Here is a 19,020-nt window from a genome sequence, read left to right on the forward strand (position 1 = left end):
TACAATGCAGTGCAGGATTCTTGAAAAACCCCAAAAATTCTGAGCGGCACTACAACTGCGCTCGTTACCTTGAGACATAAGATGTTAAGTCAATTTCACTAGCTACGGCGCCCTTCAAACCGAAACATAGTAATGCTTACACATTACTGCTTGACGGCACACATGGGCGCCGTTGTGGTACCCATAATCTAGCCGGCATCCTGTGCAAAGGAGCTCCAGAAGTACCGGTGAAGATCTGCGTTCTTGAAGCACCTGTGAGCGTTTATAGCCTTACGGCTGAAAATGGATTGGACCGTTTGGAGTTTATCAATAATGTTCTGGAACTTCTTCTTAAGAAGACTGGAGTGGCGTAGGTCATTATCCCGCGAATGCAAACCTTGAAGAGAGTTCGCTTGTTTCTGAAATACATTTTACTGAGCCTACCTAACATACTGTTAAGGCGGCTCAGGTAGAAGCGGGTACCAGTCACCTTCTGGACGTGAAGCCTGAAGGTGACCTGGGAATCGAGGGTCACACCCAAGTACTTGGCTGTGGTCCTGAACGGGATAAGGGAGCCTAATAAAATAATGGGGCGATCTTGGCAGAAGCTTCTGCGGTTATGATCGAAATGGACTGTCGAGTTTTTTTCCGGGATGACCTGATTATGCCATTTCCTTAACCATCTATTTATAATTAGTCCTTGATGTGTAGGTACAACTAACCCAACTGTGGAAAAAGCTTCTTTGCGCCGGTTTGCCGGGATGATACAGTTTTATATCTGACAAGAGGTTTTTGAAGTTTATTGGAGTTTACTCCTTAAGAATCGATTTTCATATAAGGCGCCCGGTATGAGAAAAATATGGAGAGTAAAATCTACTCATCAAATGACATAGGTAAAGGGTTGCATAAGAGGTGTATTAAATTAAATTTTTAGTTATTTGATACAGTTTTTGAAGTCGGTTTTTTTAAAAGTAGTTTATTTTTTATTTTTTACGTTTTAGTGTCAGTAAATAACAATATATAATCAACTTGAATGAAAACTCCAAAAAAAGCCGTACACAGAAAACAATTAAGTCATCCAGGTAGACAAAAATTTTCATATAAATGTTCATAAAATGAAAACTACTGGGCCAAACTATGTAAAATTATGGGACCAAATGGCATCCATTTAGCATCGAACTAAAGAAGAATTACGTAAATCGGATCATAAATCTCAGAGTAATCGGTGTACATACACAAAAAAAATACCGATCGAATTGATAACCTCCTCCTTTTGGAAGTCGGTTAATAATATAGTGCTCTGTGCTGAAAGTTAATATAAGTGCCGACTATAATCAAACCATATTATTCATACCTCTGTATAAATCCTTATCCCAATAAATATATTTTTAACGTATCAATACCTGTAAAATACTTTTTAAATTATTAAAATCGGACATTTCATTTAAAAGATATAACGAATTTATAAATGACAATCTAAAGAACAGAATGCAACAATAACTAAGTGAAGTAAAACTTTTATGTTAGGAAAAATAAATCTATAGTCCGACTTAGTAGACCTTTCCACTACCATTTTGCTCTTAATAGTGATTTTCATTATTATAACACTAGAAATAAGGGATTGCTTGTAACTAATTCTAGTAGGCTTCATAAGTTACATAATAGCGTTAAGGGTAAATGTATACACTTCTATAATAAAGTCCCAGCCACTGTTCAGGCATTATCTATAAATAAATTTAAATGTTTTATAAAAAAAGGCTCTGTCGTAAATCTTATTACTCCACTGCTGAATATCTAAATGATCGGACAGCTTGGGACTAGATTGTGATTATTTTATAGCGATAGCGAAAGAGAGCAAAAAAATAATGCTGGGAGAGTTTCTTGCGACGCTTCTTCTCTCTCAGAGCGCCATTTGTTTCCGAAGTGGTAGTAGTATCAAAAAGAATTGTAAAGGAATCAATTTTGAGAAAATAAATGCGTTTTATGCCTTTTACCATGAGATCGGTATTATATGTATAAGCGAGTGAAACCGCGGGGCATTGCTAGTTATACAATAATTATAATTGTGTAACAATTACTTCAGCAAATTTTGGTCTAACTGAAAAAAAATCTTATCAATTTGATCATATTATCAAATTTGCTTATCCAAATTTGTATAGCGTTTGGGCATTAAGTATGTAATGCAACTTGTCGAGTTTGAAATGACTTTGTTTTATCAAATTGACATACTTGCTTTGCCAAAGTAATCTCAATTATCGTAATCGAATTATTAAATGATAAATTTATATAATAATATTAGTTGGGTTGAAATGATAAACAGTAGCGCTTAGCGATTTATTCATGATGTCGAAGAAATTTATTATAATTCTGTCTGTAATTGCTAGTGCTTTAATAGCTGGAGGAGTGGGTGTACTTATATGGTGGTTAGTAAGAGAAAATCGATATACTGGACCTTTTGAAACTATAAGTAAGTTATACCTGTTTTTGTAATTTATCATCAACAACATCGTCATTCGTCGGAAAAGATTCACTGCTGGACAAAGGTCTCCCCCAAAGATCTCCGCGACGATCGGTACGTGCACTGCCCTCATGCAACATATTCCAACAATCTTGACCAGATCACCGGTCCATCTTGTGAGCCGTCTATCAACACTGCGGCTACCGGTACGTGGTCGCCATTCGAGGACTTTTCTGCCCCACCGGTCATCTGTCCGTCGAATTATGTGCCCTGCCCACTGACACTTCAGTTTCGCAATCATTTCGGCTATCTCGGTGACCTTGGTTCTCCTACGGATCTCCTCATTTCATTGCTCTTCCTCGTTCGATCTCGTCAATCAATATTGATGAGCGCGTATTAGTAATACATATCCTCCATCAAAAACCCCTGAACCCTTCCATTTGTCAATTATTATTATTAATTTATTTTTTATCGTTAATACTTTTACATTCACTAAATTAATTGGGGTTAGTTTTAGAAAATGACGCCTTTGGTGATGTCAAATATAATGCAGCCTTTACAAGGATTCGCGATGTTGGTGACATTTTCTGGTGGTTCTTCCCTTCTTCTGAAGTCGACAAACCAATATTATTACTTTTGGGGGGAATAGTCGGATTCCCACACAGTTTCCTTCTCAATTTTGGGGGCTTGGGACCATTGGATCTCAACTTAAATGCTAGAAATAACTCCTTGGTAATTATGTTTAACAATAAGTCTATTCAAACTATCATTTTTTTTACTGGATCATTGTATTTGATGTAATTTAAAATCCTGCTACTATATATAAGATGAAACTTGATATACATAGACAGCTCAATGTTAAAATAATGCAACTATGATTGTAGGTAGAAGATTTTCATTTATTGTTCGTGGACGCTCTACCAGGAACAGGATTCAGCCGACAAGATGATGCGTTCAAAGTTTCCAACACTTCAGATGAAACTGGTACGAAAATGAGTTCTTAATTTTTTTCCTTTACATTTATGCCTGATGTCATATAAATCGCTACCGCCAAAACGGTTTTGGCAACAATTCCGTTCTGTGAGAAAATGATCACCAAATAACATTCGAACTTCTGATTGATTAAGAAACAAATACCTCTTATTATTTGTTTTTTTCTTTTCTTTTATAGAATGAAAAGAATAAAAAAAATATGGCGTCGTATAGAACTAAAATAACAGTGCAAGGAAATTATTTCCATAGTTAGTTAGTTGTACATGGAAGAAAGTTCCTTAAAAAACCACACTGTATATGCAAACCATACATCCAGACGGTGAGGATTGCATGGAAAATTATCAATTTTAACCAACCAAATTGTAAATGATAAACGCTGCATTAAATAATAATGTATCTTATTAAACCCAGAACAGTTTACTCTGATTTAAATTCAAACCTATGTTCTATTTTTACCAGTGGAAGGCTCCTTTACACAGGGAGCCGGCTAGATTATGGGTACCACAACGGCGCCTATTTCTGCCATGAAGCAGTAAAGTGTACACATTACTGTGTTTCAGTCTGCTCGGGCGCTGTAGTAAGTGAAATTACTGGGCAAATGAGGCTTAACATCTTATGTCTCAAGGCGACGAGCGCAATTGTAGTGCCGCTCAGAATTTTTCGGTTTTTCAAAAATCCTAAGCAGCACTGTATTGTAATGGGTAGGGGGTATCAATTACCATCAGCTGAACGTCTTGCTCGTCTCGTCCCTTATTTTCATAAAAAAAATACAGTAATAGAAATTCCGAAGCTGTACAATGACGACAATTATACTGCGCGGCAACGCGTGTCTCACGCGCGACCCGCGAGCATGATTTTGAACATTAATGGGTTGTTGTGTTCAGTTGTTCCAAGCGAGTTGAGATGGACACTTTCTTTTTTTAGTAGGATGCACTCAGTATCGTCATTGTCTTCTTCTGCGACGTTTAGCCTTCGGTTTAAAATCTGACCAATGTTGATGTTAGACTGGCGCGCGTGCCGTCATATTGTGAATGCTCCAACCGTGCGGTTTCGCGCGGAACGCACGAACATTTTATGAACTGAGCCCTATTTTCACAAAATTAAAACAAATGTTGCGAAAATAAGTAACAAGACGAAAAATAAATTTTATGTATGTTTGTGTGCGCATTATGTAGAAGATTGTAATGATTTTTACAGTTGATCATTTGATGTATACTCTGCAGTCGTTTTATGAAGCAAATACAAAATACGAAGATGCACCGCTTTATATCATGGAACAGGGAGATGGATCACTTTTGGCTATTCCACTAACGATCCGACTTGCCAATGTAAGTTAACTCAAACTAGAGTCTCTTCAATAGAAGTATGAATGAAATCATCAGGCAGGGTCTAGAGACGAGATATTACATTAGTTTAAGCAAAACAAGCCCTTATCTTTCCCATCGATCATTATCACCATTATCGATCCCGTAGAATGTGATATCCTTTGCCTAGAAGGGAAATATTTTTCGAAGGTTCTAGAGTTATCAAAGCTTATATTGCAGCCTTTACTTTTCCATCTGTGGAATCTGCTCAAATCGTCAGAACACAAGAAATAAATTAAAAAAACATAGTCAAATATAAAATTGAATCTATTATTGACTGGCCAGTTTATCATATCTTTATTTTTGTATAAATATCTTTTTTGAAGTGGTAGTAAATGGATAAGTGCATAGAATAGAATAAAAATTTATCACAGAATGTGACAATAACAACATATGGCACCAACACTTGGTAAACGTCATGAAGCAACATTATTTCGTTAGGGGACTAGGACATGGGGAGAAGAACTGATAAGAAACTCCCAGTCCACCTTTTAAGTCTATATAATAACAAAATTGATTAGCTATTTAATATTCTATACAATTTTAGGTGGCCTGCGCAGAACCAGTTAAGAACCATCCATTATTATCATCTATATAATCTGCTATATAGTAAGCCTCCTTTTAGTAAAGAAGTTTTAACAAACTTCTTAAATTTGTGCAAATTGAGTTCTAGTAGGTACACTACACTGTCTGGTATTTTATTGTAAACTGTAGTGTATTTATCAAGACCTATGAAGCAGTTCTGAACCCTAGTTAATCTTACACGGCACATACAGTTTATTATTTAATCATGGATTGAATGAATTCAAATCACTTTGGCATTCATATGTGTAATTTTTCACCAAAATAAATAAACGAATTTTGATTTTGTTTGACTATTATTTCCAGGACACCAGATTTTCGGAAAATATCAAAGGCCTTTTCTTGGGAAACGCCATTATCTCTCCAGCCCTTGCTCTCACGAAGCTCGGTTTTTATTTGGAAGAACTCGGATACATAGATGGTCTCGGTAGAGAAGCCATTGAGAACTTTTCAAACACAACCAGTCATCTGGTTTCTCGGAACTTATTCGATGAAGCTTTCGATCAGTTTGTATCTTTAGGAGAGTTTGTAAATGAGGAAGCCGGTGCTATAGCTGTAAATTTGGCATACATTGTTCAGAAAATTACTCGCAATTCTACCGGTTGGTATTGAATCTTTATTGAAATATTACTTGATAACAATATAAATAATTGTTACAAGTGTATATTAATTTCATGATTTAAATTATTATAGATAGGTACTTGAATTAGAATATTTTATGGTATAGAAGGATAAACGAGTGAAACTGATGATATACCTCCGCCTTCCATAAAAACTGCACTGTAGAAGAGCGCCAAACATCCATTTGGAGCTCGAACTATTTCAATGCGTGCAAAACGGAAAGCTGGGCGAATGATCGGGGATCCAAAATACTGTGAATACTTGATATTATGAAGAGGCATCGCTTCATTATACGTCTTCTAAAGCATTCATCAGATGTAGCGTTCCGAAGAGCTGTTCGACTTGATTCCTGCCGCTGAATTCTAACATTGCACTACACGTCCCAACTTAAGTATTATCCTTACCATCCACATGTGTGACATTATCTTACAGTGCGCCTTTCAAGCATGTTTCTTATACGTGTACAAATATGAAATAAGCGTCCTTGCGCAGTATTTCCAGGTTTTAATGGTTTCAAAAAGAGCATATAAAACTTTAAAGACCAGGGACCATGGGCAATGGAAATCACTTACCATGTGATAACCCATTTGCTTGTTTGTCCTTATATTTCCTTCTTCTTCTTCGCGTGCCTCTTCGACTAGCGAAGGTTGGCAGTCAACTTTGTAATTTTAACTTTTTGTCCTTCGCGAGGCGAAATAGTTCTGCCGCACTCGCGATGCCAGTCCACGGATGTTGCGCAGCCAAGACTTTTTTCTGTGACCTACGCCTCTTCTTGCGGCAATATTATATTATATTTCCTAGTAATGCTGAATAATTAAGCAAATAAATGCGAATCTTGCGGACTATTTGAGAGATATTTAGTACCAAGCTAGATCGTCCAGAAATCTGAGGACGATGCTATATATGAAAATATATTTATAGGGGTGATTACAATGCTGTGCCACTCAGGATTCATGAAATGCACAATAATATGCTGAACGCATCGTAAGTGTGCTCGACACTTTAAGTCTCATAAGTCCAGTAATTTCACTAGAATGTTGTAATTCTGTTTGTAACTTTACAGATTCTTATTTTGGTCAAAGGTCGTATACGCAACGAGCTCTTTTGACTGATGCGCAAAGTTTTATGGAAGGTACAATTGCTCCCAGACTTGGGATATCTGACGTCACTTATGACCAACATCGAGACTCTGTAATAGAGGCTTTCAGACCCGTCTATATGCAGCCTACAGTTGAAAACGGTAATTAATAATAATTTACTAAATACTTTATAATCAAGTTCGCCAAAAAATGTTGGAAGTCGGATCACCTTTTCGTAAGTTTGCCTAAAAGTTCCATCAAAACTTTTTAAAACCCATTAGGAATAAACACACATCGATTTTGATCGATTTCAATGAAATAAATTCGAAAAATTTTTCGAGCACGTCCTATTGAGATTAATGAATAAAATGCATTTGTCCCTTTTTGATAAATTTATAGATAATGTTTTATTAGCTATGACTTTAAAAATGCGGGTCTTAATCATGTGCTAGTTATAATACATATAGGTGGCTGGAATTAATATAATGCGAATGGCGTCATTATCAACAGCGAAGTATAGAAAAATGGTATTCTCCCAGTGAGAACTGAATCCCCAACCTGCTATTAGACCTATATTATATATAAGGATAACCTAATTACTAAACTATTCCTCATAAAGATTCAAATCAAATCAAATCAAAATCATTTTATTCAAGTAGGTCACGGAAATGTCACTTATGAATGTCAAAAAAAAATCTTATTGAATCTACCGCTACTTCGTAAAGGGTTGAGCTAATGAGAAGAAGTAGCAAGAAACTCATTGCCACTCTTTTATATCAAGATTTACAGATCATTTCAATTACAATATAATATGTAAAATGATGCAACAAACACACTCAACCGTCAAATAGTCAATGTCTTACAGGAGTAAGTCAAAAAAGTAAATGTAAATTAATACAAAAGTTATTGAGTACAGTAGCTGCATCATCCACATACACCATAAATCAATAAAGGTATTCTGTGAGCATTTTATAAGCGATTATAAATAAATAAATATGTATATATCCATACATAGATACATGTAGACAATAACTTTTAAGAATCTGAAACCGAGTCTACGGCAACAGGATCATCCCGCCACCACAAGCAGCGCCCGTTCACGAGCATGACGCATGAGCCAGCCATCGCCTCCCTCAACCATATTTTAGGGAAGGGGACGACCCGTCCCATGTCGCCGCCACAAGCAGTGACATTTAAGCGAGTATGATGAAACCCGTTACGAGAACTCAGCAAACAACAATAAAATAATCCTAATACATCCATATAATACTACATATCATGCAATACTGACCAAATACTTCATTTATTCACCCGTCGATAGTATACCTTTCAAACGCATTTAATTATGCAATGATACGACAATTTAACCCTTTGTTTTAGTGGAATACATCTTGAACAACCATCGTAACATAAGTGTTACCCTTTACAATGGCAACCTTGATGCTGTATCAAATACTCCAGGTAATAAAAACATAATACAATAGGTACATCAATAAGAAATATCCTTTGTCTTAAATTATTCATCAGCACTAAAGCAGTTTTAAAGGAGGAGAAAAGCCCAGCTGGTTATGATAATAGAACAATTAAAAAATAACTTTATTTGTAATTGTGACATTTTTTTACTTTATCTAAATAAATTATCAAAATATCGAATCCTATGCTTGTATGCAAAATTAATCAAAACCATTATCAATTTTCACAGGTCAACTAGCTTGGATAGAAAACATGACTTGGTATGGTGGAAATGATTTTAAAGCGAGTAACCGCAGAACATTATCTATAAACAGGCTGATAGAAGGATATTACCAACAGTACAATAACCTTAATTTCTTTTGGATCAATGTTGCAGGCCACAACGTAAATATCTTTCTTATTACAAATAAAAAAACAACACGAGGTATAATATATCTAACTAGGAAGTAAGAAGATAAGAAAAACCTAAAAGTAATCGCTGTTTAGTTACTTAAATTACTTACACGTGTTCCTTTAACTATGGAATGACTTCCTTGCGCGGTGTCCTAAGACAATACGACAATAGAAGTGGACCACAGTAAATTCAGCTATTTTTTTTTATGAAAGTAAGGGACGAGATGAGCAGGACGCTCAGCTGATGGTAATTGAAACGCCAAGCTCATTACAATGCAGTGCCGCTCAGGATTCTTGAGAAACCCAAGAATGCTAAGCGACACTACAATTATAGCGCTCGTCATGTTTGAGACATAAGATGTTAAGACTCATTTTTCCAGTAATTTCACTAGCTACGGTGCCCTTCAGACCGAAACACAATAATGCTTACACATTACTACGTCACGGCAGAAATAGGCGCCGTTGTAATAACCTTATTCTAACCGGCATCCTGTGCAAAGGAGCCCACTAGTAAAATTCTAAAGCAGCCTTAACACGTGGTGACATAGGACGTAAGGGCAAACGATGTACTTAAATCATAGTTCGATAAGTTTAGAATCTTGGTCTGTCCGATGACTAGAATCTAGGGATCTATTTAAGTGAGGCTAATTATTATAAGTGATCAAGAAGTCGGAAAACGCAGAACATCCTCTTTCGTTCTCATATTTATTTTCTCATGCGCTGAGTGCAGGTATTTTTATATTTTAAAAGTAAAGTAAATATTACATTTTGTTGAAACGTTATGCACAAACTACAATGACAACCTTTTTAGTTCTAATACTACAATTATTCTTTTAACCAGTTAAGGTATATTTTATATTCGTGTCTAGACCTATACCTACGAAAATTTTAATTTTCAGGCTGCTTTGGACAATACCGAAGCTGTAAGGGTAATGCTAAAGATGGTTACAAGCGAGAGTATGTTGTAAATGGTTTTATAAATACACACAAAAAATATTTATTTTAGTTTTATTTTACCCTTATCACAGTTAGTTGTCGGAGGCTGAGCATCAAGAATGGACCCACTTGAATTAAAACCACAATCGGTCATAAAATTAATGAAATTACTCAATATTTTTATTTTACATTTTTTTGAACATCAGTGATAAGCAATCAGCCTCAAGAAGCCTCAACAATACTTGTTAGCCTCTACTTATTTTATACACTTAAGGCGTAATTACTTATGGCGTAAGAATTTTAGCTTGGGTATGTACCATTTATACAAGCTCAAAAGTCTGGTAAAAGACAAATAAAACACACCGACGTACGGACACAATGGCGGGAAAAGTCAGGGAAGATTCCTAGGACCTTAAAACGTCGAGATCTGATCAAAAGTCCATTTTCGAAAAACGGGGTACAACCAATAACTTCCCGAATTTTTGAAAAAATTATTTTTATTAATTTTTTTAATTTTTCTTGGCGGGAACTTAAAAGTATTCAAAAATTTAGTAAACTTCATTTAGCAAAGTTGGTACTGATAATATTCTAGTACTATTCTTAAAATAAGTTGCCTACATTATCATCACTTGTAATACTTCTTATGAAAAGGGAGACATTTAGTGACAAATGTATAGAGTAAGTACCAATCCAGAAAATCTGCAATCACCATGTCTGTGGCTCTTTATTTTATTTACAAGTTGATGTTATTTTTTTAGTCTTCTGGAAGCCATTTAACAAGGTGGATCACAATATTCTTGTCAATAAAATTAATAAATTCGGCAATGTAAAATACTGCAAATTTATTACAATGCGAAGACTACAATAATTACTGTCTCAAGCACTCAACATAACTTAGTACTGAGTTCCTTAGTACTTTAGTTGAGCTCCTTTTAACAATGATTCACACGCCACACAGTCTTGTTTCATATAATTCTTATTTTAAATATTAAATTGCTGTTTTCTTCCTCTCTAACTAATTATTTATATGTCTCTAATGTGAATTAGTATTTTAAGATGTAATTAATAGATAAAATTGGTGCGTGGCGTTATAATTATTGCTAATAAAGATTTTTCTATTCTATTCTCTTCGTAATTCGAAAACCAATTTGTCAAATCAGTCAGAATAATATGGGATAAAGGGTTGGATAAAACCATAGAAATTACCTATAATTTGTATTGTTAAAGCATAAAGCATGTCAATAAAAAACAAATCAAATTGTCCACTTCCGTCATCATTCGACTTCTCTTGGGATTTGTGTATTCTCCAGTCTTCTTGGCCAAGATCCTTCGAAGACATGGCTGTATGGGCTTGAACCCTTTGCCTGTTTTAATATTCAACGAAGAAACTAAAAAAAAATCGAGCGACAGTCAAAATATTTTTATTGGTGAATTTGTGTTAGATGCATATTTGTTTATAAAAAATTGTTTTATACCATATTTATAATTAATAAGTTAATGAATCTACATATTAAACATGGCAGATATCTTAGACATATTAGATATTGAACAACCAGCATCTGAAGTGACCAGGGATAGTATTATTCATGGAGATAAAAACAAAAAGAAATATGTTACTGCAAAAGCAGTTCGCAGGCCTGAAGGAATGCATCGAGAAGTTTTCGCACTTTTGTACAATGATAATAAGGAATTACCACCTTTAATGCCCACAGACACAGGTTTTTTACTTTTTTATATAGGCATATTAGATACCCATTTATAGTAATGCATCAATGTTGAATTGTTAAATGGTACTAAATTATATTCTAGGCAAAGCATATAAACAGAATAAAGCAAGGCTGGGAATGCGTAAAGTCAGAAAATGGGTTTGGGCACCATTTACTAACCCTGCTCGCAAAGATAATGCTGTATTTCACCACTGGAAGAGAGCTGCTGATGAAGCTAAGGAGTATCCCTTTGCGCAATTCAACAAAGTAAGTTCCATTTCTCAAGTAAAACTGTTGTTGTTTCAAGTCTTAAATTTTTCTTAAAGAGAAGGTTTGATTTTTTGTCGGAGTTGCCAGAAACCATAGGCCTCAAAGATTTTTGGCAAAGCTAGCCCATTCAGGTTATCATTGGATACTATTGTATCCAATTATGAATTGTTGACTTCTAATAAATGTTTCACTGCATAATTTGGCTTTCTATGACCAATTTAAAAGAGATCATGGCTTGACAGTCTTTGCTAATACAAAAATGGTACAAACATACTTGAGGAGCACCTATGCCAAACGACAACACTCTTAAAACCCTTACTTCACTTCTGATAGATATTATTTCTATCATTTTTCTGTTTCATCCTCCAATTTTTAGATAAATTTTGAGCCACAGAACATGTCATTATATTATTTATAGATACAATTTTGAGTTAACTAAAACTGCTGGAGATGAAACAGCCATCACTTTAAGGTGCCAATTCAGCCCATTCTCCATTGTAATATAGGAAGAATTGTAATAGTGCAACCGACCTTATAAAGTAACAACTAAACAAATATAATATGTAAAGATGGTAAGACAGGAAGAGATGACCATGTCTACAGATGCATATAGGAATTATTTCCTAGTGTTAACAATAGAATAGGTATGAAACAATAATATATGCCATATTTTTCAGCATGTTTCAATACCATCATATTCAGAATCAGAATACAATCAGTACTTAAAGTCTGAGGACTGGAGCCAAGCAGAGACGGACCACTTAATGGACTTATGTCAACGGTTTGACTTGCGTTTCATTGTAATCCATGACAGATGGGACAGAGCTGCATTTAGAGACAGGAGTATTGAAGACTTAAAGGAGAGATATTATCATATTTGTGCAACTTTGAGCAAGGTAAAACTTATTCATAAAAATTATTTATCCCCTTAGACATACTAGCATACAGACAATCTGACAGCCCAATAATGGCTTAATATTATTCAAAATACTAATGCCAAGTGTTGCTGACTGTTTTCATCTTGCCAACCAGAATAGGTTTAGGAGCAGTTTCCTTTTGCTTTCCTTTTCTATCTTGCTATATCTCCATTCTAGATATGTTCTTCTTTCTTTCACACTGTTCATCTAAATGCTAGTATATTGTAAGTCAATGGTTATCCCCATTACAATATCTCACCTCTTTTTATATATAAGGAGCATATTAGCGAATATCTACTTGACTCATCTGTTTGAAAGCATAAAACCTGAAACAAATTCATTCTGATTAATTTTATATAAATATTGTGTTATTTATTTTGTAGGTCAAAACAAATCCGTGGTCAAACTCAGTCACCATGGTCAATGGAGAAAAACGAGTCTATCATTATGATGCTGAACATGAAAAGAAAAGAAAGGAGCAATTAAAGAGATTGTTTGAGAGGACTCAAGAACAAGTAATATATAAATTCATTTTACTCAAATTCATAGCACATAGTTTTGAAAATGATACCACAATACAAAAAAATCACAATTCCACATAATAAAATGTAACCTACTCTTAGACTGTTCCATTTTTAAATTCTGTATTTGTTATTACTTAAATAATTGTCATACAAATGGATAGCCCAGAAACTTTGTGTATGGCCACCAGTGCCAGATGCAGGCTGGATATGTCCCACTGAGACCCCCGTTTTGGCGCCAAGCGGTTTGAGTTTTGTGTTTGAACAGAGATATAGCTACTAAAATTACTGGTTTATAGTAACTTAACATCTTTTGTCTCAAGTTGATGAGTGCAATCGCGGATCTACTCAGATTTTTGGCTTTTCAAGAATCCTGAGTGGCACTGCATTGTAATGTATTGCTCGTCTTGTCATCTCTTATCATAAAAAATACACTCACTTATGTGAGGAGTGAATAAGATTTTATCTATAATTTTAATTTAATTTCAAGTACTGGGGACATTCACAAACTAAGGTCAAACTTCGGAGTCCTTACTTTTGTGAATGTAAGTGCGGTTTGTTGGCCCATCAATATCCGGAATATGTTACAACAGCTGTGATCAAAACCCATTAAACCACTCAATCCATTGACTATTTTTAAGCATACAAGTTTTTTTTTACAGATAGATGAAGAACAAATGCTATTAACAGAGTTAAAGAAAATAGAGGCTAGGAAACGCGAAAGAGAACGTAAAACACAGGATCTACAAAAACTAATATCAAGGGCTGATACTGCCGGTAATGGCCTTGGTACTAACAATGTGAACCCCACTAGTGAAAATGCAAATACTCCAAGTACCCCGTCTTCGGCCATAGCAAGACGCCATGACAGAAAATTGCACAAAAAGAAGCTTTCAACTCAGCAAAGGCCACTCCGCGCTGTTGAAACTGTAGTAAGTAATTTTATAGAATGTTCATATTTTATAGTATTAGGCGTTATTGCACAGAAAATGATCAATACAGCTAGATTACTTGGTATTGCGTAGACACGTCGCGTCGCTTCATTGTGGGTACCTTCAAAAAAAAACGCGTACACCTTTCTAAAGTGCTCAACACTCCTGTGATTCCTTTGGTGTTGCAAGATAGTTTGGCTGGCGGTGATCACTTATCAGGCGACCCATACGCTCGTTTGTTCTCTCCTTCCTTAAAAAAATAGCTGAATAGAGAGTGACCAGGTAAAAGAGATCTTTGACCTGGTATGAGAATGGAAGGGATTACAGGGTTAAGTGGAACCCATCGTATTTTGTGGAAAGAAAATAAAAACCTTTAATAACTCTTGTCGCATGATATCATGCGACAAGAGTTAAGACATATCAATGTTGACATGCAATCTTTTTGATTTTATGTCGATAAAGTATTTTTTGACTTTGAGCTTAATACAAATCATGTATGTAGATAAGTTGAACTATGCGAGTTCTTTACTAGTGAGAAGCTTCAGCATCTATCTCCTTCTTGCTCAAGATGAAGACTATGTGGGTACCACAGCGAAGCCTCTTTCTTCCATAAATCAGACATGTGCAAGAATTTTTACGTTACGGTTTGAAGAGCGACATAGTAAGTTAGATTATATATATAGCTAATGGGACTTACCATCTTGTCTCAAAGTAGCGAGCGTCATTGGGTTTTTCAAGAATTCTGAGTGGCATTACATTCTAAAGGGCTAAGTGATCTTGCTAAACCACTTTGAAGTGTACATTTCCTATGATGTCGGATAAATGCTTTTGCAACGCGTATAATTAAAAAAGTAAATGAAAAGTAAATCAAAACATTTTAGATATTACAACTCTCTACAGCATTTTTGCCGATGGGTTATATGATGATATATCTATGATATGATAATATATTTTTATTGCTTTTATATCTAGAATTAAGAATATAAATGAAAAAAAAAGTTCTTAATTTGCTTTTATGAGAAAAAATGGGTAAATTAAAATCAATGAAAATACATACTAAATTGACATAGAGGTGATTTGTTAAATAATACTGAACATCTATTTTTTTTTAAGTAGAAGTTTAACTAACAGTTTTTCTTCTCCTGTCATGTTCAGAAGTTTCCCTTATAATAAATATAGTCTCCCATCTTGCTTTCAGTATACAGGCCTTAGTAGTCTCTCTAATTCCATTATACCTTGCTGCAAGTGTTCCCTTTGTTTCTCCGAATAAGCTTCCATACTTTAAATTTATCCAAATGAGAATTTAACATAATATGCATCTTTAGAGACATTCTGCATCCAATGGTGAAAACATTGGTAATCATATCAGTATGGCCTATACAAAGATTTCAGCTTTAATTTTCGATTCTGAAAGCTTTTGAATAAACTCATCAAAATCATGATTTGGCTCTACTAGTTGTTTAATAAGACCCAATTTAATATCCAATGGCGGCATTGATATAGTTTTAGGATCGAAAATTGCTTCCCAATTAATATTGTATTTACCTACATAGTAGTCAGTATGTATAGGCCAATGTTCGGCCGGCCAAACTACCGCGGTAGTGAGCAGCATAATTTCTACTTTCCCACAGGGAAAGAAAACAGGGGTGTTTAATATATTCGCCTTGTTTTGCAGTCAAACAAACACATCATCTTGATGTCTCCAATTCCCCTTGGTTTTCATATATTTAATTGCAGCTAATAGCATTTTATTACTGGCGTAATTTTCATTCAATGTGCATGAAAATAAAAAATGGACAAATCGCGAGTAGCATTTCAGATTGTATCTTTTATTATTTTTGTTTTTCTAGACAGTTGAATGGTCGGGGATTAAGTTCCCAGAGGCTCGTGGCACAGGTGTATGGCTAAGGTCTCAACGAATGAAGCTTCCTCCAGGGGTAGGTCAACGCAAAACCAAGGCAATTGAACAAGAGTTACGAGCCATGAATATAGGTAAATGCTGTGTATCTTCAAGAATTTATACATCAATATTTTTCAGTCATCATTTCACATTAACTTGTACTTGTTGTTTCCAATATTTACGCGTCTCATCAAAATCGAAACACCTCATTAGGTTCTGAATAAGTATGTTTTTTATAACTTACATTAATTTAAAAAAAATGCCAGTTAATGACTGCTTCAATGCGGTTCCTTAAGTAACGGGTGAGGATCACGATCGTGTTGCGGGATGATATCCCACTCTTTGTTCAACTCATTGGGTAGGTATTCTTTGGGATTTATATTCGGACCTCTTTGCTATCCACACAATAACTGTTTTTCCTACTGACTTCGCTCACGTATTCATTTACACGGTATGAGTAATGGCGTTTATTTTTTTAATGATACGTAGTGTGACACAAAGTATTGCGTAACGTAAAAAAACATAATGTTATAAACAAAATATATGTTTATTGTTTTTCAAAATACTCTCCTTTACATTTTATCATGCGATCGAACCATTTTTTAAAACAGGAGGACCACAGATCTGAAGACATTTTTGCGTCCTGATTGAACGCTATCACTGGCTCTTCGGAATTGTTAAAAGTGAAACCTCTCATCAAATCTTTGAGTTTGGGGAAAATACCTGCAGAAATCACAGGGTGCTAGGTCGGGGCTATCTGCAGGATGGGTGGCGGGTTGTACTTTTTCAGACATAAAAAGTCATCGCTCTAAAATATTTTTGACTCAATTCCATTTTCGTTGCGTACGTAGAACTTTGATGTTTTTTATTAAAAAAAAAACAATTGACAAATGATTTCCCGCCAAATTTTTATTAATTACTGAGGAGGTTGCAACGTTTAAAAAAATATAACATTCGAAATTCAAATAGTTCTGATTAGCTAGCACTGCAAATCTTAGTGTGCCCTGTAAATGCCGCCTGAATAGCACTTGCAGTACTGTTTTTATAATTTTGATGACAGACACACAAGTGATACCTACTATAATGGTTTCACATATTATCCCAAATTAATTATGACGCCATTCCGAGAACCTTGGAAGTAATTGTTTCCAACAGACTCTAAAAGTATAGACTTTTAATACTTATTTAGTTTGTTTTATTATTGTTCCACGTTTTTGGAGCCACTTCTGTAATAGGAAGGTGGTAATATTTTTACTTTTTTTTTAGATATAGCACCTACACCCACAGAAGCAGTGTGTAAACATTTTAACGAGCTTCGCTCAGACTTGGCACTTGCCTTGGATTTAAAGAATGCATTAGCATCCTATGAGTTTGAATTGCAAGCACTTCGACATCAATATGAAGCCCTCAATCCAGGAAAGGTTTGTTTACTCAAATGTTTTTAATAATTTATGCTGTAAATAGCTTCCAGCTGTGCTACAATAAAGTTTTTGTTTTAGATTTTTCAAAAATATGTGATAAATAGTACCTACCTATTAGTTTCATAACTGACTGATATAATTTCTACTATACCTATTTAGGATATTTTTTCAATTTTATGCTCGTGTTTTACTTGTAACTTGAGTATTATTTAAGATTACATAAAAAATTATACTTTTGATGCTTTTTTTGTCAAAAATACTAAATATAAATCAAATTTGGCCAAATGAAATCTCTTTTTTTTTCATTAGAGAACCGATTATAATGTAACAAACACTAAATGATACTGAGACCTTGTTAAAATATGGGTTATTACCACATTCACATTGGCTTTAGTTTGTCAAATTCTAAAAAACTATAATTTGGCCTGTGTTTTAAGGAAATAATAGGTAGTTACAAATATATTATTCTTCGAAAATTGACATGCATTAAATTAAAATGTTATACTTCTGTTTCAGACATTAACAATCCCGCCATCTTTATGTAATCTGAGCACAGATATTGACAGCAAGCCACCAGTAGAGATCATTGATGTGGTTGGATCACCCAGCACATTAAACACTACTATATAGTTAAAATGATTTAAATAAAAACGGTTATAATAATAAAGCCTTTTATTTTCCATTCATTTATAATTTGCTGTTAGTGAATATTTCCCTTTTTTAGTTTGATCGATAATTAATATTTAATAGTACATTGTTAATTAACATATCTCTCATAAGCTATAAGCTAAGTTGCTCCTAGGCAACTATCAACGTAAGTGTGCTAAACAATGCATAGGCTTGGACAGGAGACAACTGAGAGCCCTCACAGGGTTCCTATCCGGCCATTGCAAGCTGTACGGACACCTAGCCAGAACTGGTCTTGGTGAATCAAAACTGTGCAAATTCTGCAGCGAAGCCGCTGAAGACCCTAAAAACATCTTTCTGGAATGCGAAGCCATTGCCAGGATCAGGCTGAGGTGTCTTAAAATACCTTCACTCAAAGCAGAGGATGTGCCCTGCCTGGACCTTCTGAAGATCCTGCAACTCTCAAGAGTAATAGGTCTCGAGGAAATAATTTAAATCTTGACACATTAACATGTTTCCTAGTTAGTAGCAGTTGAGGGCCCGCTAGTGCAAGCAGGGGGCACAATAGATCCTAGGATTTAAGTGCATTTTAATCTCCAAATAATAATTAATGGATAAAAACCTATAATGTCTACCAGTCCTTCATATCCTTTCCATCCAGCCCCTTCCTTCAATTTAATTAAAACTAAGATGTTGAAAAAGATTTACTAATATAATTTTAGTAAAAGCAAAATTCAACTGTCAATTTCACAATACAATATTTAAACATTGAGGGTGTTGTCAAGATAAGATTAATATCTATTAATTTTTAGGTTACACCCACAACCCTCTGCACTGCATTTTTTTTA

General features: G+C 34.8%; 2 protein-coding genes across 3 annotated transcripts; both read left to right on the forward strand.

Annotated features, from left to right (window-relative positions):
* The first annotated feature begins 2,295 nt into the window (after positions 1 to 2,295).
* On the forward strand, positions 2,296 to 9,940 carry LOC126971786 (retinoid-inducible serine carboxypeptidase-like). Of its 2 annotated transcripts, XM_050818200.1 has the most exons (9): positions 2,296 to 2,446; positions 2,949 to 3,169; positions 3,322 to 3,421; positions 4,628 to 4,758; positions 5,683 to 5,977; positions 7,061 to 7,237; positions 8,457 to 8,537; positions 8,779 to 8,933; positions 9,842 to 9,940. In XM_050818200.1, exons 1-9 carry the CDS (start codon positions 2,320 to 2,322, stop codon positions 9,908 to 9,910), a joined length of 1,356 nt encoding a protein of 451 aa, XP_050674157.1. In that variant the 5' UTR covers positions 2,296 to 2,319; the 3' UTR covers positions 9,911 to 9,940. The 2 variants fall into 2 exon arrangements, with proteins under 2 accessions (XP_050674157.1, XP_050674158.1); XM_050818201.1 differs by lacking the exon at positions 2,949 to 3,169 and having other exon boundaries at positions 2,430 to 2,446.
* Positions 9,941 to 11,282: 1,342 nt separating this feature from the next.
* LOC126971785 (DNA methyltransferase 1-associated protein 1) lies at positions 11,283 to 18,225 on the forward strand. The gene is made up of 8 exons (XM_050818199.1): positions 11,283 to 11,596; positions 11,688 to 11,851; positions 12,532 to 12,750; positions 13,155 to 13,286; positions 13,955 to 14,224; positions 16,075 to 16,216; positions 17,391 to 17,545; positions 18,062 to 18,225. Exons 1-8 carry the CDS (start codon positions 11,395 to 11,397, stop codon positions 18,173 to 18,175), a joined length of 1,398 nt encoding a protein of 465 aa, XP_050674156.1. The 5' UTR covers positions 11,283 to 11,394; the 3' UTR covers positions 18,176 to 18,225.
* Positions 18,226 to 19,020: the final 795 nt, after the last annotated feature.

The sequence above is a fragment of the Leptidea sinapis genome, chromosome 24, assembly GCF_905404315.1.
Source record: "Leptidea sinapis chromosome 24, ilLepSina1.1, whole genome shotgun sequence".
In the NCBI taxonomy this organism is placed as follows: domain Eukaryota; kingdom Metazoa; phylum Arthropoda; class Insecta; order Lepidoptera; family Pieridae; genus Leptidea; species Leptidea sinapis.

Excerpts from the sequence above, each read along its gene's own strand:
- LOC126971786 (XM_050818200.1), top strand. The coding sequence starts at position 2,320 with ATGATGTCGAAGAAATTTATTATAATTCTGTCTGTAATTGCTAGTGCT. Across the intron at positions 3,422-4,627 it reads CAACACTTCAGATGAAACTG|TTGATCATTTGATGTATACT; the intron begins GTACGAAAATGA and ends TGATTTTTACAG. Across the intron at positions 5,978-7,060 it reads AATTACTCGCAATTCTACCG|ATTCTTATTTTGGTCAAAGG; the intron begins GTTGGTATTGAA and ends GTAACTTTACAG.
- LOC126971785 (XM_050818199.1), top strand. The coding sequence starts at position 11,395 with ATGGCAGATATCTTAGACATATTAGATATTGAACAACCAGCATCTGAA. Across the intron at positions 11,597-11,687 it reads TTTAATGCCCACAGACACAG|GCAAAGCATATAAACAGAAT; the intron begins GTTTTTTACTTT and ends ATTATATTCTAG. Across the intron at positions 16,217-17,390 it reads GTTACGAGCCATGAATATAG|ATATAGCACCTACACCCACA; the intron begins GTAAATGCTGTG and ends CTTTTTTTTTAG.